The sequence below is a fragment of the Cajanus cajan genome, chromosome 10, assembly GCF_000230855.2.
Source record: "Cajanus cajan strain Asha chromosome 10, NIPB_CcT2T_4, whole genome shotgun sequence".
NCBI classification, from domain to species: domain Eukaryota; kingdom Viridiplantae; phylum Streptophyta; class Magnoliopsida; order Fabales; family Fabaceae; genus Cajanus; species Cajanus cajan.
In genome coordinates, this window is record NC_138526.1 from 321,570 (window position 1) to 344,460 (window position 22,891).

Consider the following 22,891-nt stretch of genomic DNA (forward strand, 5'->3'; position numbering starts at 1 on the left):
TTTTTTTTGAAATTTGTAGCTAAGAAGATGATCTTTTTAGAATTCTATGTCTTCGTAGGAGTTGTAGCTTATTCTCTTATCTTTATTTTGAGATAGGTTTGAGATCATTTGAATAAGTATAACTCTCTAGGTATCATTTTCTTTAAACATTGTTGAAGGGATATGTATGGTTTCATGATATTTTTGAATAGTTAGGCAATGCAAGGATAAGAATTGATTTTGTTTTAGGGTGTTTGCATAAGGATTGAGAGGTTGTTTAAAGGTTGTATAATGCTATGTGATAAAGTTTGTTCATGTACATGCTTATCGATGGTATATTTGAAGGTTTAAAGATGGTATTCTAATATGATTTAGTAAGCATGTATGTTGATATGTGGATAGATTACCTTAGGGATCAATTGGTGAATGTCGTGTGGTTAGTGAAATTGATCTTAGGGTGTGATATGATCATATTGTAGTTGAAGGTGGAGATATATTCAAGACGGTTGTATGTTAAGTATTACTATTTTATTTTATCTTATTTATTGATTGATTGATTGATTTATTTATTATTTTTATTGTATAAGATAAGTTTTCTAGTTCTTGTAAATTCCAGTTAAGGTAAACATGGATATGTCTCAGGTAGAAGTTGTATTTAAGTGGGGAGATATCTAAAGATAAGAGTTTTATGATGTTAGCTTATTATTATTGAAGATTTATTGAAGGAATTTCTAAGATAGCTTTGCCCTTAACTACATTCACTAAGAGGAGTATTGTCTTTATGTGGGATAGTAAGTATGAGAGTAGTTCCAACTCTTAAGGCAAGATTGACTAGTGTTAATACTACTAGATTTTAGTAAGTCTTTTGTGGAACATAGTTATGTTTCTAAGATAAGATTGGATAGAGTGTGGATGCAAGAAGGAAAAGATTAGTAGCTTATGATTCTAGAAAATTGAGAATTTATGAGAAGGAATTACCTTACCCATGACCTTGATTTGAAGACATTACCTATATGATTCTAAGCTTGAGGTATTTAGCGATCATAAGAGTTTTAAATATCTATTGACCAAAAGAGATAGTTAGAAATTTTTAAGGAATAAGATTTTGATCTTACTGGTTATTTGGCCAAAGCTGTTGTGGTAACCAATGTTTTGAGTAGGAAACCTTTATATTTTTCCTTATGATTAGAAAGAAGGATCTTTTTAGGGATTTAAGTCTGACTTGTGAGATTACTCCTAGTGGTGAAAAACTAGGTGTGACTCGAGTAACAAGTGGATCATTGAGATAAATTGGAGAAATACAATTAGTTGATTCATATTGGTAACAAGATATGAGACTATAGAATAAGGTGATGGATAGGGGTTTGAATTGGTTGAAGATGGAGCAGTAAAATTAGTGATTTGATATGTATAACATGCTTAGGTGCTTGATCTTTACAGATAATCATAGAAGTAATATCAACATTATGACAGATGCCTTGATTACGATGATCACTAATATATTTAAGGGTTGGATTTGATCGAAGAATTTAGAGACTTATGCTAGATGAGTGAGATTACCCTTAGAAGCATTGAATGGATTATGCTGAAAGTAACTAGTGAATTAATGGATGAGATTAGGGAAGCTTAGGAGTCAGGTCTTTTCTTAGAACCAATTTGGGTGTTTAGTAACCTTGAATTAAGAAAGATGATTTTAGAGTAAAGACATACGAGTGTTCTTGAAATATATTTACGAACTACTAAGATGTATCAGAGTTGCGCAGCGGAAGTGTAGTGACCTAAGGTGAAGAGAAAAGAAATCATATACTCGTGTTTAATATACAAGAAATCTTTACAAATTTTGTAGCAATTAGACGTCTCATTTTGGAAGTAAGATGGTGAATGGATAGACCTTCATTATAGGTTTGTTTGAGACATTTAAGAGATTGATTCCTTAAAATTTACTTGTCTTACCCTTAGATTTCCTTGGTAAAATGAATAGAGTTGTAGGTAGTGAGGTTGCATAAGAATTAGGAGTAAGAAGCGAAGAATTTACCATTGCAAAATTTCGAGGACGAAATTTCTAAAAGGAGGGGAGAATTGTAACACCCCAATTTTTTATAAAGAGTATTTTTGTATTAATGGCATTTTCGTAATTAGTAATGGTATTTTCGTAATTTTAATAAAGGAATGAGGGTATTTTTGTAAACTTATTATAAATGGCATTCTCGTAATTTTGTTAAAGTTTTTGGGGTATTTTTGGTTTCTGGAACGGGCCGTTCCAAATGTGGAACGGGCCGTTCCAAATGATAAAATTGTGTATTTTTGGGACGTCCAGAACGGGCCCAGAACGGGCCGTTCTCCAAAGGAGAACGGGTCGTTCTCCTTGCAGAACGGGCCGTTCCAGAAGGAGAACGGGGCGTTCTCCTTGCAGAACGGGCCGTTCCAGAAGGAGAACGGGGCGTTCTCCTTGCAGAACGGGCCGTTCCAGAAGGAGAACGGGGCGTTCTGCTGGGTTTTGGAACGGGCCGTTCTGATTTCAGAACGGGCCGTTCCAGTTGAAAATTTTGCGTAGATTTGAAGGGTCCAGAACGGGCGTTCCACTTTTCGGAACGGCCGTTCCGGATAGGTCCGCGAAAATGCCTATAAAAAGGCCCCTCCTCCCTCTCAAATCCTCACACCTCTCATCTTCTCTCCCTTCTCTCTTTTCTTTCTCTCTCTACTTCCTGCTGTTGATGGAAGGAGCTTAGGGGGTGGAGGTTCTACCCTAGTTCCGGTCCCGATTTAAGGAGAGAAAGTTCTGCCCGAATTTTGACTACCGTTTAAGGAAAAAGAAGAGGAGGTTCTGCTCAAATTACTATTCATCCAGGTACGGGGGAAAAGGGGATTATTTATATGTATAGTACATGAGGGAATTGGGTAGAGGAAGAATTCCTTAGGATTATGATTGATTTTACAATTATTTGATTTGGATAATTATTGGTTCTATTAGAATTATCTGTGTTGAGGTTTATAAATATGCCTAAGTGTAGGAATGATGATCTGTGAAGAAGAATGAATTGTAAGGAAAATGCGGTGAGCTAGATTTTGGAATAATGAGGGGTTTTACTGTTTATATTAATTATTCTATTGATTATTATATTAATGAAAGTTATTGTTATATTACTTGTTAAGAATTAATGATATTGATGTGAATTGCTTGAGGGGTATGTAAACCCTATTATATTGAGCTTATCTGTTATCTATGTGATATGGAATTGCGTACGTGATATGAATTTGAGTTATAAGATGAAAGGATGTATGAATGTGATTTTGATTGTGATTGTGGTGTCTCACATCGATGACTAGGGACGGCACGGCCCCTGGGTAAGTGGTGCTACAGGGAGGGCGTGACCCTAGCATGGTGTGGGATGAGTAAGACAGTTAACACCACCATTTATGTCGTTTATGGCAGCCCTGGCATAGGGTTAATTGCAAGAGATTGTATTGATTGTAATGTGATTGTGTTTCCTCACACCAAAATGGCGAGGGACGGCACGGCCCCTGGGTAAGTGATGCTACAGGGAGGGCGTGACCCCTGGTCTGGTGTGGGTTGAGTGAGGCAATTAACCTGTATCACTTGTGTCAGATGTGGCGAGGCCTTGGCATAGTGTTAATTGTTGAGATTGGCACGAATTATTGATGATGTTGAGATTGACATGAGTTATGAATGGTGAAATAATTGTTTTAATGATGTGAATGAAAAAAAAGTATAAATGATTTTGTTAATTATAAAATCTAAGTGGATTATGATGAATTGATAAACTATGATACATGATCGTAAATAATTTATTAAATAAAGAAATATGATGAGATTTTAACATGGTATGTTTGGATGTACTTTGCATATAGATATCTTCTTTTCTCACCGTATAAATTGTGGATATTTTAGGTGGAGAAGATCCGGCTACGAGTGGCATCTAGAATGCCAACTGTTTTATTTTGGGAAATGCTCTGATATTGTGACATCAGGGCAAAGGATTTTTTTTAGGATGAAATATTTATGTGAATTTGGTACTGTAATATTATTTTGAAAACAATTTGTAAAGAATCTTGTGTTTTATGTTTGATATTTCAATTAGTGTAGTTGTTGAAGTTTCTTATGTGAACCCTTTTACTGTAACTGAAAAGATTTATTACAATATACATGTTGGGGTAGTAAGGGTGTCACAATGTCACTATGGACGCACAAGCAACGTTGTCATTGTCGCCGCAGGTGCAGTGTCGTCACTATGGTCGCACGTGTAGTGTTATCACTGTGGCTGCACCCACAACATCATCATGGTTGCACTCGCAACGTCGTTACCGTGGCCACACCGTAGCGTTGTCACTGTGAGCGACCGTCGTCTTGACCCCTCAATTTTTTATTTTATTTTTATATTTTTCCAGTTAAAAACCTCTTATTCCGAGTTATTTTAGTGCTTTATCCATGAGGCACATTTTTTACTACTTCATGTTAGAATCTGTCTTAACCCACTGCAATATCAGTTATGAAGAATTGACCCGTTGATCACAGAAAGGTACAAAAATATAGCCATGTTGTGTTAGAGACTCAAAACTAAATAGAATATTTAATTATTTAGACCAAACATTATGGTTCACTTAGTGATTAGTTGAAACTTATTAGTGACCAAATATTGGTACAAAAATATAGCCATGTTGTGTTAGAGACTCAAAACTAAATAGAATATTTAATTATTTAGACCAAACATTATGGTTCACTTAGTGATTAGTTGAAACTTATTAGTGACCAAATATTTTATTTGTCGAACTGAAAGCCAATAGATTTATTATAAAGAAATTTTACCTTTAGTGACAAGTGACCTTCTTAAGTAGGTATGCCACAAAAGTAGAATTTTAATGATCCCATGGATTGTCATATTAAACCTATTTAAATACAAGTTTAGGAATTTTTTAATTTAAAATAAAAAAGTTCTTTTAATAAAAAATCTAAAAAATACTTATAAATTTATATTCAAACAAATCAAAACTTTATAATTATTTTATTATAAGTTTTAAGGATAATTATCAAGAACATAAATTGAGAAAAATCATTTAAAAATATAATTATATTTAATATTACCAACAAAAATGTAATTTTTAATAAGAAAATTATTTATTAAATTTAAAATGATAAAAATATAAAAAAATAAATTTTCAGAAAATTAAATATACTAGTATTTTATTCTGTGTAATTATAGACAAAATATTTATTATATATAACTTAAATTATAATAATTTATATAAATAAATATTATGTTTAAATATATAAATTATATTAAAAATTTGTATAAGAAACACTTAAAAAATATAAATTATATTTTAGATTTATATAAATAATTTATATTGTAAAATAATATTATTTTTATTTATTGGTAATTTATTTTAAAATATTAAAACTTAATTTACAAATAATTATGATAAAATAAAAACCAAATTAGATAAAAAGTTAAAAAAATCTATAAAAACTCTAGTTAAAGAAAAATTCTTAAAAATACTCTTGTATTAGATAAAGATTTATATTTAATATATATGAATTGATTTATATTAGAAAATAATATGTAAATTTCAATATACATATTTATTAAAATTGACATTTTTCTCTGACATTAGAAATCATATTTTTTCATAATCTTAATATTTTTCAAATTATTTTTTATGCTTGGGAAATATTCCTTGAAACATGCTAACAAGTTGTCGTAAGAAATCAAGAGAGATTTTCTTTTAATGGAAAAACTGTTACTCTTCGCTAGGGATGAAAAAAGGGGCTTCGTCCTCTCAGAACCGTCTTCTTAGTTCATTAACTTAACTCGCTTAACTTTTCCTGCTTAGTTTGTTACTTATGTTGGACCTAATAACGGATTAGGACCGATTAACCTATTAACTCGTCTATTTTTTTATTTTATTTTTTAATATTAAATTTAAATAAGGTACATGAATCTCATTACATAAATAATATGTGATTTGTTGTGTAACAAATATATTATATATTTATTTATTTTATTATATATAATTTGAGAATTTTTATGCAATAAATTTGATGGTAGAATTATTATTATAATTACATATCTATTTTATTATATAATAAATTTGAGATTTGTTGTGGTGCAAATCAAATTAAATATGTTATAATTTGATATTTATTTTATTATTTAGGTATATTAATTTATACTAATTTTTGTGAACCCTTTAAATATTGAAAAAGAAATATAATGAGAGATATCTAAAATAAATATATGTGCAAACCTTTTTTTTCTCCCCCCTCTCTCTCTTTCTCTTAATTTTTAATAAGTTGACTCGTCAACCACTAACCTATCCTTAATTAATAAGTTAAGATGTCTAATTCATTTTTACTTGATGAATTAGTTTGATTCTATTTGTTTTTAGTGAACTAAAAAGGGATGAGACTAAACGAGTGTGACTGACCTGTATGTCATTTCTACTCTCCATTAATTAATACAATTATACCTTTATATATCGGCACAACTTTATTATATTATTAATTATTTTTTTAATTAGTGTGCTTAAGATGTTTGTTAAGAAAATACATATTTTATTTTTATGAAATATAATTTTTTTTTATTATGTCACTCCTTCACATTTACCTACAACAAAATCCATTCAAACTTGGTTTTTGTTGCCTTTTATAATTACCCTTAAAAATATATGTTTCGTTACCATTTCTTAATTATCGCTAGTATTTTAAGATAGTATGGAGGTTTTTTTTTATTATTTATTTTTTTTATTAAACATTTAGCGGTGCGTGCATGCACTTCTAATTTTGTATGATTTGGTATAATGTAACGATGTGAAATTGCTTTCTTAAAATTACTCTTTCAGTTATATAATGAATTGCTTTTTGTTATGAATAATAATTAGTGACTTACTTAGTGAATGTCAATATTCATTATCAATCATTATCATTTATATTTTCGTTATGTATTATTCTCTTTATTGTGTAATTGTTCGGTTACTGCATATACTTATAAATAGATTAGTCTGATAATACACTAGTCAGATTTTTTTCTCTATCTCATACTGTCTTGTTTCTTTTCTCTACTTTTTCTTCCTTTTATAACACGTTTTTTTTTTTTTTTAAATTACTCTTTCAATTATATAATAAGTGTCACTTTAGGTTTAATAAATGAATTAAAAAGAATTAATATTTTATAAAATTAACTTTGTGATGAATAATTAAAATTTTATTAAAAAAATCCTTCAAACACAACATTTTAATGAGACAAAGAAGTGAACTTACCAATTTAATAAAATGTCTTCCAAATATATTTTTTAATAAGTTGTATAAGTATTAAGTGCATGTATTGAATAATTTCTCACGATGATACATCCAAGTCGAAAAATCTCTCTTTCATTTTGTCATATTAAAGTGGAAATATTTTAAGTAATTAAAAGAGGGAGACCAAGAAAATGAGGGTCAATAATTTGAAATTAAAGAAAGCATTTATATATAAACAAAATTTAGATATAATACCCTAAACATTATTAATATTATTCTCTAATCAAAATTAAAATTTTTATGTAATAATATGTGTAATTAAATGTATATTATTAAAGTAAAACTTTAATCCTAATAAGAGAAATACCTTTAACAATATTTATGATAGTATGCCTACTATTTGTTTTTTAGGTATTATTAAAATTATTCTTCCATAAAATTAAAGTTTTAATTCAGTAATATTACTGAATGTTTCATGGAATTTTGATATGCATATTACTCGCACAAAACTTGATTCAAATTGCATAACAACACTCATATTATTAGCTTAGTTTTGTACGTCCTTACTAATTAATGATCCGTTAAATGCAGCAATATCTCGTTTGACTTTTTCTTCTGCAATGCATATACGAACGAGTACATGACAAGCATGCTAAGTGAAGTGGCTACATACATAATCCCAACGTCCCCATGCCACAGACACGGTCACGAAAAAATATAATGAGAGAGGGTGCGTGTTTGTGTGTGGAAAAATTATTCAGTATGTATAATTACTGCTAGGTAGAGAACAGGTGAATGTATTGATTGCATTTCAACCACCGCATATTCCATCTTCTATTAAACCCTCTTCCCTCTCCTTCCAAAACCATGTGTAAACTTTTTATTTTCTTTGCTCCATCCATATTATAATATTAATAAAACAACAAGTTTTTTGCTTACTACTTCGATGGCTAAGTTTGGATTATCTCCATTCTTGGTGGTTTTGATGTTGCTGAGTGGTGGTGCAGTGAAAGGCCAAAATGGGAGTGGGAGAGAAATGGTGCCTGCCATGTTCATATTTGGTGACTCTCTCATTGACAATGGCAACAACAACAACATTCCTTCCTTTGCTAAGGCCAACTATTACCCTTATGGCATCGACTTCAATGGTGGCCCTACTGGTCGCTTCTCAAATGGCTACACCATAGTTGATGAAATAGGTATATATCCTCTCTGCCTTCTAGATTATGTGGTTTGTGTGCGAGTCAAAATAGAATATGCATTTGAGTCTCATATTTTAACAATAAAACTACTCATTATTCAGATATTATTACACCCTTTCTCTTAGCAGATTGTTCTTGCAAGCATAGCTTGACTGAGAGTCACAAGGGTATACTCCCTCTATTTTTTTTTTGTTTTTTTTTATCATCGTTTAAGTTTATATATAAGAATTAAGAAAATGATTGATATTTTAATTTTTTTAAATATTTATTACCTATTTTCTTGTTATACCCTTTAGATGGTTAGATAAGAAATAGGTACATTGAAAAATGAATAGTCATGTTATTCAGTAAACATACATTAATTATCAAGAGTAAAAATGAAAAAGAAAATTAATAAGTAATTAATTTTAGAAAAATGATAATAATAAAAATATAATAAATATTGACAAAAAGATTATGAAAAAAATGAAAAAAAAAATATATATATATAACTATGTTATTGACATAAAATATTTATTTAATTAATAATTAATCTTTATTAAAAAAATTTAATTGATTACTTTTACGGAAAAAACATGTCAAATTTCATCAAACCAATAACTTGTTAGTCTATAAGGGTATGCTCTTTGGTAGCAACCTTGGTCACTTGTCACATGACACTAGAAGGAAAATTGGAAGTAACATTCTTCTGGTACGTAATTTGACTAATTAATCACAAACTAAGATTCCTCCCTTTATGATTGATTGTCCTGACGGATTTCGAGATATAAAGTAAAGTCGTTGAGTTTTTCATGTTCTTTAACATAGAGCTTTTCGGCTCAAAAGTGTCTTTTGAGAACATGCTGCCATTTTCATCACCTTTTCCTTGTTTTCTTACATGAAAAATGAAAAATTGTTCGAAAATCTTTTCAAATGTATAAAATATTAATTTAAATTATTAAATATTAAATTAAATAATTATTTTATAATATATTTATTATAAAATTAATATTAATATTTTGGATCATGTTTTGGACATTGAATGGGAGGATGTATCATTCCTCTTCTTACATAGGAAGCCTAGGGCTACCATCAATGAGGTGAACAACTGCTACCTAACAGCCTAACTCTTAGCTATAGGCAATGCTCTGAAGTAATTACTCGCTGTGTAAATTTCTATTTTCTCCTTCAAATCAAAAGTATGCTGTATGCTGCCTGTGGCAAAAAGAGTAGATAAGTTTCAATCATTCCATTTTCTTGCAGTAAATGGTGCATTAAATAGGATATAGGCTCTTCCTTCTTTTTTAGCTACACGTCCCTTGAGCCAGAAAATTACTCGTGTTGACAGACTTTGTCTACCCAAGTTGGGTAGATTAAATTAAACTATTCAATGACAAACTTATTGTCACCTCATACTCAATCATAATAGAAATCTTTGTGTCACATGATATCTTATTTATTGTTAATTAATTTAGTCAATCTAACTTGTCGAATATATCCCCTCCCCTAATTTGTATGTACGGAACCTAAACATGTATTTCTCACTAGACTGTATGACCAAATAGAAATTACCTGCCAATGCAAAAGATAACATAGGTGCTATGAAATTATCAACAAAAAAATATATGCATAATATGCTGTATCATAGTGGCTACAGTACTAATTAAGTTAAATGTGTAATGTCAAATACTTTATGAAAATAATGTCTTAAAAATATTCAGCTCAAACTTCCATTGTAAGCATGTTTTCAGTGTGAAATCTTCATTACCATATGATTTTCCTTTAACATTATACTCCCTCTATTCTCCATTATAAGAAAATAAAAAATTACACTATTAAAGGAATTAATTATTTATATTAAATTTTATTAATTTCATAATATGTTTTTTAAATTATTTTTATTATAAATATAAAAGAAATAACATAATCGAAAAATTATGCATTAAAGTATAAATATTTTAATAAGAATATTGTTGAAAAAGTAGTTATAATTTGTTTATATTTAAGAATTATATATATTTTTTTTCTCATAATAGAGAATCGAGTATCTGTGATGCTTTCTCTTGTATTCCAAATAATTGTTAACTGGTTAAGATCCCCTGCTTTAAATTTATATGTAGCATTTCCCCTAAACTGAAACTGATGTGTTCGTATTAATGCAGCTGAACTGCTTGGACTTCCCTTGATTCCTGCATACACAGAAGCCTCGGGGAATCAAATGCTTCATGGAGTAAACTACGCTTCTGCTGCTGCTGGAATCCTTGATGCCACTGGCAGAAACTTTGTGTGTAACATTTATTTATAATTTTAGATTTTGACCTTTACATTACTTTAAGCAACATTTTTTTATTAATTTACTTTAAACAACAATTAATTGTCTTTATATTCGGTTGCTTTCTGAAAATCTTTCGAACTAGTAACAATCACAATACTATAAACTGAATTAGTCTCCTTTTTTTTTATTAAAAATGCTAAATGTTAATTGAAACGGAATTAGTCTCCTTTTTTATTAAAAATATTAAATGTTAATTGTTAGTTGATATGTTAGTCTCTATCTTAATAGACTGAGTTAAGGGTGGCAAGACTAAAAAAATATATACAGATTCAGATGCTTTTTGTATTTTAAAGAAACAACAAAACCTTAATTTAATTATGTTAAAATTATGATTAATTCTAAAAAAAAAAAAAAAAAGTCTAGAAATAAGAAAGAAAAAGAAAATTCTAGAAACATAACATAAAATGTATAAATCTTTAGAAAAAAATTAAAAGAGTGTAGAGACTTATAGAGTATAGAAAATTGTAGATAATTTCTTTATCATTCAGAGATGGAGCACCATGTCTATAATTAGGCAAATTGAGACTTCATTGTAACAACAACAATTACCACTAATACTACTACTACTCTCTAAATACAAATAAGTTTCTATTATTCCACCAACTATTCCCTTGAAAACTATTAAATATTAACAAACTATTATCAATAGGTTCCTATTTCCAAAATGATTAAAATATGATATGTAGATTGTATCATAATTGGATCTGTTTTGAGCAGGTTGGGCGCATACCATTTGATCAGCAAATTAGGAACTTTGAGAACACATTAAATCAACTTGCTGGGAATCTTGGAGCAGCGAATATGGCCACAGCGCTTGCACGGTGCATATTCTTTGTTGGAATGGGAAGCAATGACTACCTAAACAACTACCTTATGCCTAATTATCCCACTAGAAATCAGTACAATGGACCACAATATGCTGATCTCTTGGTTCAAACATATAACCAGCAGCTCACAGTAAGATTTCTTTGTTTTCCAGACTGAGTTTTTATTTCATCTTCATTCTTTTCATTGTAATCTTTCTCATTGATAAAAAATAAAATTCGACTCCTTGGTTTCTGTCAATTATCCTTGTCATAAGATGCGTAATGCTTTTGTGTATCATCATCCAAAGATCCTTCTTAGGATTTGTTAACATGTTGATTTAAAGAAACTAATGTTTGAGGTTTTTAATAGTAAAGAAAGCATCATTTTCCAAGACACAAATTTGTGAAGGTTGAATTTTAAGGAAAAATTAATGGTTCATGATGTGTTACAGAGGCTTTACAATCTTGGAGCAAGGAAATTTGTGATTGCTGGACTGGGGCTAATGGGATGTATTCCAAGCATATTGGCTCAAAGCACGAGTGGAAGCTGTTCTGAAGAAGTGAACTTGTTAGTGCAACCCTTTAATGAAAATGTGAAGAACATGTTGAACAATTTCAATAGTAATCTACCTGGTGCCAGATTCATATTCGCTGATACTGTCCACATGTTCCAGGACATCCTTCTCAATGCTAGATCTTATGGTATGAATCAAAAGATACTATTGCATAGCCACCTCAAAATAACACAAATCAAACATGGATAAAACTTGGATGGTATTCTCAATCTTCTCAAATTAGAATTAAAATTTTATCTTAATAACACACATAATAAAATATTTTATTAAATGTCAATATGTATTATTAAAATAAAACTTCAATTTTAAATAAAAAATAAGACATTGTATCCAAGTTTTCTTCTAAAACATGATTTTACATTATTTTGCTCTTATGGTTTAGCACCTTGCAATGCACATTTTCAACATGTATTTGATGATGAAACTGATGGTTTAGTTTTTTTAAGTGTAGGATTTACTGTTATAAATAGAGGGTGCTGTGGCATTGGAAGAAACAGAGGCCAAATTACATGTCTCCCATTCCAAACACCATGCCCTAACAGAAATCAGTATGTGTTCTGGGATGCATTCCACCCAACAGAAGCAGTGAACATTCTCATGGGAAGAATGGCGTTTAATGGGAACCACAATTTTGTTTATCCTATAAACATAAAGCAACTAGCTGAGCTATGAATTGAGCCAGCTAAGTGGGAATATTGTTCTATCAGTGTCACTTATATAGCTAGAATGAACTAAAAGTATGTGGAGCAACAATTTTAGTGTAGGGAATCTAATAATAGTCAGAATGGCTGTCATGTACTACTACCTAAATTAACAATTACAACTGCCATATTAATTTAGTGGCGTCATTCTATTTTTCTTTGTTTCTTATAATATAATTGGATGAGTTCCTTTTCTGTAGACATTTTAACCAGATTTGTCCTTGATGATCCCGGGAATTAGGCCTTCCATTAATATTTTTGGTAATTTAAACTTATAATGAAACATGCTTTAAAATAAACATAAGGTACCAGCCTGCCTTTATATTTTGATTTATATCACACAAAGTACTTTATGGCCAAACATTATTTGCCACTATTTTTTTTTTTTGGGTACAAGGTAGTGTTTGGCTTGAATTATTTTTTACCTTTTTTTTTTCTTCAAAGAAGAAATTGCGTTGAACATTCTTTATAAAGTTTATATATAAGATTTTAAAAAATATGATTGTAGCTTGTTTTTTCAGGAAGAAATCATGAGAATATGGAAGTTTTAGAAAATCTAGTTGGAGCTTTTGGAGAGGTTATATAGAGCTTTTTTTTTTTTTTTTTTTTTTTTTTTTTTTTTTTTTTGCGTTGAACTTCACTTTGAATCCTGTCTACGTGTATTTTATGATATATCTTTTTATTGCTTTATTGTATATTTACATTAGGTTGTATATCTCTACTTTTATTAATTTTTGGGATTTTTTTTTATTTGATCCCCTGTATCTTCTTGAACATGGTCTCCAATACTTTGCCTTTTTTTTAATACATGATTGCAATAAAATTCTTTATTTATTTTTCTTTAAAATACTATTAAAAAACAATATTTATGTTTTATCGACAAATATTAATTATTAATTATTATATTAGTGGAGAGATTTGGACTCACATGCTTTTATCATTCTAACCCTATAATCCTCCCATCAAACATCAAACCAACCTTATAATTTCACTATTAAAAAATAATATAAAATAATTAAATTAAACATTTTATCATTAATTTGTAACCAATATTTATTTTTTTGATATTAATATTATATATACATAATTTGAATATCATCACTAAAGTAAATTATTATTAAACTAATTTTTGACATTTTTAAAAATTAAATTTCTAAATATATGAGCTTATTTTTATTTATTTTATCATTATTAAAATAAATTTATGTATATTAAATTTTTTTTACTTATTCTTTTTTTATAAATGTAGTTTTTTTTTTATCGGATGAGATAACTATTTTTAAACAAAATAAGTTTTTAAATTTTTTACCAAATAATTTTTATCTTAAAAGGAAGTTATCAGCCACAATTTCTGCCCTTATCTTTAGCTTTAACTTTTAAGTAAAAGGAAAGTCCTGTTAAAATATAAATAAGGCTCAATATAAATATAATCCTAACAAGGCCAAATACTGAATGTAATTCATACATGGTTAGACTGAAACATCGATCCTTATTGTATCAATATTATTTCTACACTGGCGTCAGAATCGTACAAAGGAAATCAAATTGATTAAGCACCAATAACACATTCTTACTACATAAGATCATGAATAGTATGATCAATCTGCAAAGTGCACTGCATAAATACCACATAAACAGACAATATAAAACATAAACTAAACTTTTACAGCGTTGCCAATTGTTGAATATTAATGGGATAAGTGTATGATTGTGAACTGTATGATGCCTTGGCTAGCAAAATATTGGCCAATTCAGTGGGGTGGAAAGCATCCCAGAATAAGTACTTCTCACGATTTTCACATGGTTGTTGCAAAGGAAGGCAAGTAATCTGCCCATTGTTCCTGCCAACTCCACAACATCCCTTATCTACCACATCAAACCCTGTGTCAAATAATACTCCATATTAAATAAGCTTTTGATTTTGAGAGCATGTGTTTTATCATGATTAGAAGCCACGTCTTTTTTTTATTTATTATTATTTCTGTTTTTTTTTATATGTAGAAATCAAATTCAATATTAAAGAGTTACAATAACTCACGCACGCTACTCAACACACTGAACCAAACCCCTTGATGAGAAGGCATGTCTAAGCCAAAGAGAATTACCAAATGATGTTGCATTTAAAGATAAATCTTGACTGCTTTGATAAAAATCCAGAAATACAAACTTAGCTCCTGGAAGCTGCCCTGAATTGAAGTTCTGAACCATTTCCTTAAGACCTGAGTTAAACAGCAAAATAGCACTGTTGATCTTTTCATTGCATTTGCTATTGTTACCATGAAAACGGGCTAGTTGATATGGTATGCAGCCAATTTGGCCAACTGCTGTAACCATCACTTTCCGCGCTCCTAGTGAATATAATTGCTGGACAATTTTGAGTGAACAAATAAGTAATCGTCTATCAAAAGGAAATGCAACATAAATTGAATTCTTCTTAACTTCTAGGATTGAAATTACGAAGAAAATAGCCAAAGTAGATCAATTAGACTGGGGAATAACGAGAAAGTGAGAAACCATGTTAGCTTATGGGAATAATAAGATAAGAAAAAAAATTGAAACAAGTTTCTTTAAAAGTTAAAATTAACTTATGCATGATCTAACTTAAAGAAATTCCCTCATATTAGCATCTCCAAAATATGTATTTCAACTTATGCATAAACTAATGTTAATTTATGAAAAAAATTATTTCAATTTTTCTTTTTATATTTTTCCTATTAGTATTTATGGAAAACTTTATCTAAATAGACCCTAAAATATTAATTCAAGTTTATCGTAGTAGCATTTATTAAGCACACATCTTAATTAAAATTAATTTTGTATAGGTGGAGCTTCAAAAGGACATCATATTTTGTTGAAATGGTTAGTTTTGAACTACATTAGATCCTCAAATTACATAGCTTAATAAATTGGCCTCTTCATTAGCTTGCCACTACATTATGTTCATAGGAATGAAGTGATTGTTAGCATGGTCCTGAATGCTAATGCAAGCTATGTTTTGAGTCATTCAGAAATAGATGTGTCAATAACTTACAACTAGCTGGCGAGAGTAGTCTCTAAGAAGGACAGATGCAAAAGCTTTAGCAGTATAATCTGAGCTAGTTGAATAAAAATCAGGCATAAAGTAATTATTGAGGTAATCATTGCTTCCCATCCCTGAAAAGAATAAACATCTGTTGAGGTAGCTATTAAGTGAGTCATTGTTTCCTCTGAAGAACCTTCTCAACTCCTGCACTGTGTTGGCAAAGTTAGCCACTTGCTGATTCAATGATGTATGACCCCCCTGCATACAAATTTCAAAAGAAAATCAGAGGTATGTGCCTAATAGAAAGATATGTACAACTACGAGATGTGCTTTCTCAAAAGAACTATTGAATATATAGCATTGCATACAACTCACAAGGTTATTGCCTGTTTCATCTCTAATGCCTGCTGCTCCAGATGCATAATTAGCTCCTCTTAATAGATCCAAACCCCTTGCTCTTGAGTATGGAGGAATATATGTTCGGAAACCCAGAAGCTGAGCTGCAATTATCAACATTCTAGTCCTAAGTAACCATAGCTACTCTACTCTCATTGTTAAGAAAAACTCAGCATATGTTATGGCTATATTATTGCAGTTAGCTACAAAATAAATCCAAATGCTTACACATGAGACAAGTATGGAACATTTTCTTTGTACCACCACTAAAATTCCCAAATTCTAGACTTTTAAGCTATGTAACATCAAGACATTTAATATTATATTAGATGAATAACAACATAGTGCTATTCTATTTGATGATTAAATACTGGCCAAGGACTCATTATTCATCACTAGCTGAAGTATGCATTGAAGGTCGTGTATAAACGATTAAAGTAAATTAGACTGACACCTCGTGATTTCTAGAGAATACACACTATATCCTTGTCTTATTTATAGTAAACTCTTTTACAAGAGTAAATGGTGTAATGTGTTTCTTTTATAGTAAACTTGAGTAACAAACGTATCAGTGTAATGTATTTCAAACAATTAAGAACGGTTACCTAAGGCATCAACATAAGTTCGACCGTTGGTGAAGCGGCCAGTGGCACCACCTGGGAAGTCTATGCCATAAGGCCTGTAGTTGGCCCTGGCAAGGGTTAGGATCCCATTGTTGTTTCCATTGTCAACCAAAGAGTCACCAAATATGAAGAAGCATGGAACCTGTTGCCCCAGTGGTGGCCGTGGCTGCACCTGAGAGAAACATCTGCCACTTAGGCTCAGCCAGAAGATCCATGTGAATGTCAAAACCAAAACCATTTCTCTCAAATGCTTCATCTTATGAATGACTTGGGACACAAATGGCCCTATAAGCATTCTTATATATATTCTCCTACTCAGCCTTGGTATATTTATGACATTCATGTGATACGTCTAATCTAGGCCTATTTGATAATTGGTTGGGTGACTGAGATAATGAGGGAAGAAGCTTTTTGGTAAAGTATTTATGGGTTTTATCTCATATAGTATGACACTTTCTTTACGATCGGTGATTGGAAGCTCCATCTCGTGACATCCTTGTTGGAACATACTAGACACCTTTAAATTACAGAAATAATGCATGAGTTACAGTTACCAACCAAGTTGTGTATACGTATTTTTGGCAACTTAATAATGAAGTAGTTGCAAGTTGCAACATGTGGGTTGCTTCAGCCTTAATTCTTGTTTCAAGTTAAATTTTATTTTTTTTAGAGTAAATATACAACTTAGTATAAAAAAAAGGGTAACATACATGTTTTGGTTTGGTCTATGAAAGGTTATGTGTATACAATTGTCTCCAACTCTCAACTTCATGACAAATTAGTCTTTCCAATATGACATTAATTAACCAAATGTAGAGACGAAAATTTTCATGGCGGATTTGATAAATATAGGCCTTTTATAAAGTCGTTTCACAACAAAGGCTAATTTTTCTATTATACGTAAGAATTTCAATGGCATCAACATGAATTTATGATCTAATATAACTATCCAAAATTTTTCCTGTTAAGTTAACTTTAGTAGTTACAACAAAGATTAATTTATTATAAAGTAAACTGACTTTTTTTATTAATAAAAAAGAATAATAATTTAAATCTTATTATTAAGTTGACACCAATGATTCAATGTAACCTAATTTGAAATTAAGTTATATATACACAATTTCAAGGATTAAATTAACACACGTTATCTCTTTTAGAAACAAAAATATATTTTACTATTTTCTAATAGTAGTCATGCTAGTTGTCAATTTTACTTCAATACTATGCATATTTTTGTTGTAAATTGACATAATTTCATTTTCTTTTTCTTTAGAAATCGTTCAAGATAACACATTTTTTCAATACATTTATACTTATTCTATTTTGATCCAATCCATTATAATTATCACTTTTGATTACTTATGGTGAGGGTTGTTTTGTAGGTCAAATAGAGAAAAAAAGTAGATAAAGAAAGAAGATAATTGGAGACTTGAGAAAATTTGAAAGAAATAAAATGAAAATGAAATAGTCAACAAGCATTGAAACAAAAGCTTAAGTGAATTTAAAAAATGAAAAATAAAGTCTCTGCCTCAAATTCGTTCTCTTTTTTTACATTTCAAATAGCAAAAAAGAAATTATATGTCTATATCTAGCCACCCCCCCCAACCCCCCCAAAGTAAGGCTTTCATAAAAAGAAAGATGGTTAAGTTTTTACTCACTACTAGAAATATGTTTTTTTTTTTTTTTCGGATTTTGCTAAATTTTTCACGAAATATTTGCGATTCTTTTTACAAATTAAATATTATATGAAATTTTTGTGAAAATTTTTACAAATTAAAAATTACAGGAGATTCTTGTCAAAATTTTTGCAAAAATAAATTTACAAAAAATATCTACAAATTTTATTGCAACCACATTTAATATAAATAGTAATTTTTGCAGATAAAAAATTCTAAAAAAAATTGTAAATTTTTTTTTCCTATAAATTTTGTTTTGTTGCAAATATAATTAATAAATAATATTTGGATGAATTATAGGAAAAGTCGTAAGAAATTTTTCCTACAAATTTTCCTGCTCATTGAAATTTTTTAATAAATTAATAATAAAAATTTTAATTAAAGAATAGTTTTTTAAATATATATTAAGTATAATTTATATTAATTTAAATTTGTTCAGGTTTCGCACTTCCTCTCTCTCGTTACCTCTTCCACCGATCACTTTTGCACACTTTCTCTCTCGATTCGCACTTCCTCTCTCTCTCGTTACCTCTTTCACCGAGCTTTCCTAATGCTGCACTTCCACTCCCTACCCTAACAGGGACGGACATCCTTGTCACGAACTCCAGGAAGCGGGAAGGTACGAGCTCCTCATTACTTCTTATTCGACTTCCAGGAGGAAGAAGCAAGAGTCAGGTGCGACATTTAGGTTTCCTCTCATAGTTGTTCAATAATCAATAATCAGAGAAGATCTTATTCTCTGATTTTCAATAATCGCTATCAACATAGGAATATCACGGTTATTAGGGGTTATACTTTATATAATCAATCACAACCGATTTTCCTATTCTTCCAATCCTTGCAGCGTTGATGTATCTGGCCGTCCCAGCTTAAGGAATTTGTTCGGAAGTGTGGTGACCTTACAGGTCTTTTCTCATTTGAATGTTTCTTGATGCTGTCTTCTGATTCTATTTACTATTAGATATTGTAAAATATGGTGAATCAGTTAACTTGATGGAAGAAAAAAAAAGTGATGAACTAGGCTCAAACAATCATTTCTCAGACCTGAACCACAAATAATAACAAATTTTAATGGTGGTTAAGAGGCTGTCTCAAATTGGTTGTATGTTGGAAAAAATCTTTTATTGCCTTAGTACAACCATAACAACATTTGTAGCATATACAAAATCCGCTACTAAAGTGTAAATCAGAAATCTGATGAGAACAATCAATAATAGTATCATATGATTCTATGGGAATTCATACCGACCGATCAATTTGAGACTTTAGCTTTGCTCCTCCAATTGAAGAAAGGAACAGTAAAGATATAAATATGTAATAATGCCTTGTAATTGGATAATCACCGTATTGTGGAAATTTATTTCAATTTCATGGCAGGGTGATTTCAATAACTTCTGATTACTTGATTAGTAGCAAGGCATGCATGTACAACAATAACAAAAATCTAAAATTAATAATGTATCTTTGCTTGGCAGGGAGTTCAAAAGAGCCTTCCAAGGAGTTGTACCAGTCACCTCAATCCAATTTTGGTAACTACTTTTACTGTCATTTAAGATTGTAAAATTACACAACTAGAATGACTATAATCAAATTGTAATTTTGATCTTGAGAGGAGATATATTTTGTTAAAATGGGCATAATTTGCAGATGAAATATTAGTATTGTTGTTATTATTATTATTATCTTCGATGCAGAGGCATCTCATATTTTTCTTTTTGGCATTCTATTCACAGTGCTATTTTCCTCAGCACTTAATTGCCAGTGTTAGGACACCACTGTTTCTTCTCAATGCAGCTTATGATACTTGGCAGGTAAATTCCATCCACAATTTCCCTTACAGTTGGTTCATCATGATGATGAAAACAATAATCTTTCTGAAATCAGTGAATACCTGTGTCAGGTAGAGCATGTGAATGAGAGCATGCGAATGAAAATAAAACAATAATCTTTCTGTAGATAAACATGGGGATGTGGTTCATGATGATAAAGGTCAAGATGATGGTGAATCTAATAATACACGAGAACAGGTATGTGTCCACTTTGTTATATGTTTGTCAACTTTATTCTATATCTTTGTGACAAATCATTCCTCCGCAATGCATATGTATTCTGTTTGTTTGCTGTAGTTATCTATTGTGCTATAACTATGCTTTTATCAGAGTCATTTTGAACATATAAGCAGATGCTGCCCAATGTACTGAATCATTGTTTTATTTTAACTTCAACCAATATTCTAGTGAGTCTGTGGACTCTTCCCCGTTTCAGATTCTTGTTACCTGCCTTTTCTTTGTTTGGTCATCACCTGTGCAACCATATTTCAGCACATGGCGGTGCATACATGATACATGTGGTCCCTTTACAGGCTTGAGTCTGTTTCAGCCTTTCAAGCCATGCCTGCTACCTTTTACCTCAATCTCATCACCCCAAGGATCTGTTTCAGGCCATACCCTGTTTGAGTCCCCGTTTCTTGTTATTTCTGTTTTGACTTTGAATTTGGGGCTATGGACCAAGCAGAGCATCTTTTATATATAAAGATTAGCACATTTTTTTGTTCAGGGTTTGTGGATTGAAGAATTTGTACACTAGTAAAGGCCATGTTTGACATAGAAATTGATAACACATGATAGCACTGTAAAAAAGCCACTACAGAAGTTCAATTTGTGTGTTTGATTCCCCGAATATTGTTAGCAAGGGGACCGACTTCTGTCGTATTGCAATTTACAGTTTAGGAGGTTTGTAACGTGGTGCTTCCTGGATTTTGGGCTTTTTGGGCCTGATTTTCTTGAGCTATTGTTCTGTTCACCACAAACAAAATATAAAATTATTTACTAATCTTTTGAGGAATACTTGTATGATTTGTAGCTGTACTCTTTTTATTTATTTATTTTATGATAAATTTGTAGCTGCACTCTAATCTAAGCAAAATCCCAATGTCACATAGCACTCATCAATATCCTCATCATAGTCAGAGCAAGAAAAATAATTACTGTAGATAAGCTCTATGTCAGATTTTAAAAACATCTACCACGATTAGGCTTGTGGCGCAGCATGAAAGTGAGCACGTTCAAACATTTTTAATAAAAGAATTAAAAATAAAAAAAATGATTATTTCATAAAATAGTTAATTTATAAAAATGTTATTATTAAAGAATTTTTTTTCCAAAATAATAATTTCTTAAAAATACTTCCGTTCAATATTAATATTCTTTTACACAAAAAGTGACACGCATACAACCATGGACACGTACACACAGTGAGAAACACAGACGCGCGCACAAAAAACAGAATAACAAGTAATAGTAATTTTAGAAACCAAATTAATTAAGAAAATATTAAAGTAGTGAGCTAATTTTAGCCATGATAATAAGGTGTGAGAGTAAAAGTAAAATTGATGTGGATATAATAGAGAGAGAACAAAAAAGAGGCGGTGATATGAATGGGAGTTTGTCTTGTTTGTCATTATGAGAGGGTGAAATTGTTTGGCCTACAAAGATTGATATGCATAGGATAAAATGTTTGCTCCCCTTATTTGAGTGCACAGGAGTACTAAATATCCATTAAAATATAGAAATATTTGAACCACGTAAAAGTACTACTCCTGTAGAGAAAACTAGCACCTCCCGTTGATCTGTTTATATTTCACACCATTATCTTTATATGTTTTCACGAGTAGTAAGTAATATTGTAAGCGATGCTTCAATTTTCATTATATTTTTTTTGCAGGATTAGGGTGAGGATTGAGTCCTAGCACTGTGCATTCCTTTAACGTCGGGTTCTTGAATCAGACTCTTGGTAATTTTCCATGAAAGTTTACATGATGAAACTTGGAAATGATTTGTTGTGTCCTCTACTCATTATGGAACATACTGATGCTCATTTTAAAGTCTGTTAAATGTTAAAGGCTCATTGTGAATGTGTATGTTGATTCATTTGGTTATTGTTGTTCTGATAAGACTAAGAGTTTGATTATCTTGTTACAGGAGTAATAGCTAATTTGCTATTAGTGCAAGAAGTTTATTTATTTTTCTTTTGCTTTCTTTTGATGATGGTTGTACTCTAGTATTGTCTTTTGGTATGGTTTGTGATATTGTTGTATTTTGAAGGCCCTTTTTTTTATGTTATCCTTTTTTCTTAGTGTTTCACTGGTTCTTATGTTTGTACACTCTAGAATTATCATATGATTGACTCATCCAATGAGTTTATATATTTATTTTTTCGACCAAAAAAAAGAGAGTAGTATAATACTGTTTTTGCGAGCTAATTTGATTTTTAACTTTAGAACAAAGTTCCGTATTATTGGGCATATAGAGCAAAGTTCCGTATTATTGGGCATATACATCCT

General features: G+C 30.4%; 2 protein-coding genes and 1 long non-coding RNA gene across 7 annotated transcripts; 2 read left to right on the forward strand and 1 right to left on the reverse strand.

The window, feature by feature from the left end:
- The first annotated feature begins 8,078 nt into the window (after nt 1-8,078).
- LOC109793447 (GDSL-like Lipase/Acylhydrolase superfamily protein) lies at nt 8,079-13,451 on the forward strand. The gene is made up of 5 exons (XM_020352919.3): nt 8,079-8,433; nt 10,578-10,699; nt 11,468-11,707; nt 12,009-12,258; nt 12,583-13,451. The coding sequence occupies exons 1-5, from the start codon at nt 8,181-8,183 to the stop codon at nt 12,801-12,803; spliced, it is 1,086 nt and encodes a 361-aa protein (XP_020208508.1). The 5' UTR covers nt 8,079-8,180; the 3' UTR covers nt 12,804-13,451.
- Nucleotides 13,452-14,301: 850 nt separating this feature from the next.
- Nucleotides 14,302-17,159, reverse strand: LOC109793446 (GDSL-like Lipase/Acylhydrolase superfamily protein). Its single transcript, XM_020352918.3, has 5 exons — nt 16,856-17,159; nt 16,230-16,354; nt 15,864-16,112; nt 14,938-15,196; nt 14,302-14,713 (listed from the first exon to the last, which is right to left on the reverse strand). Exons 1-5 carry the CDS (start codon nt 17,127-17,129, stop codon nt 14,496-14,498), a joined length of 1,125 nt encoding a protein of 374 aa, XP_020208507.1. The 5' UTR covers nt 17,130-17,159; the 3' UTR covers nt 14,302-14,495.
- Nucleotides 17,160-18,975: 1,816 nt separating this feature from the next.
- LOC145952794 (uncharacterized) lies at nt 18,976-22,644 on the forward strand. 5 transcript variants are annotated; one of them, XR_014430281.1, is made up of 6 exons: nt 18,976-19,224; nt 19,394-19,454; nt 20,025-20,078; nt 20,283-20,360; nt 20,434-20,576; nt 22,273-22,644. It is a non-coding gene; the product is annotated as an uncharacterized LOC145952794 (long non-coding RNA). The 5 variants fall into 5 exon arrangements; XR_014430280.1 differs by lacking the exon at nt 22,273-22,644 and adding an exon at nt 20,787-21,099 and having other exon boundaries at nt 18,977-19,224; nt 20,450-20,576; XR_014430278.1 differs by lacking the exon at nt 22,273-22,644 and adding an exon at nt 21,106-21,457 and having other exon boundaries at nt 18,978-19,224; nt 20,450-20,576.
- The last annotated feature ends 247 nt before the right edge of the window (nt 22,645-22,891 follow it).

Bases quoted from the DNA above. Each gene is read 5' to 3' on its own strand.
- LOC109793446 (XM_020352918.3), bottom strand. From the start codon at position 17,129: ATGAAGCATTTGAGAGAAATGGTTTTGGTTTTGACATTCACATGGATC. The intron at 16,355-16,855 runs GTAACCGTTCTT...TGATAATTGCAG, and splicing joins AACTTATGTTGATGCCTTAG to CTCAGCTTCTGGGTTTCCGA. The intron at 15,197-15,863 runs GTAAGTTATTGA...AAAATTGTCCAG, and splicing joins ACTACTCTCGCCAGCTAGTT to CAATTATATTCACTAGGAGC.
- LOC109793447 (XM_020352919.3), top strand. From the start codon at position 8,181: ATGGCTAAGTTTGGATTATCTCCATTCTTGGTGGTTTTGATGTTGCTG. The intron at 8,434-10,577 runs GTATATATCCTC...GTATTAATGCAG, and splicing joins CACCATAGTTGATGAAATAG to CTGAACTGCTTGGACTTCCC. The intron at 12,259-12,582 runs GTATGAATCAAA...TTTTAAGTGTAG, and splicing joins TCTCAATGCTAGATCTTATG to GATTTACTGTTATAAATAGA.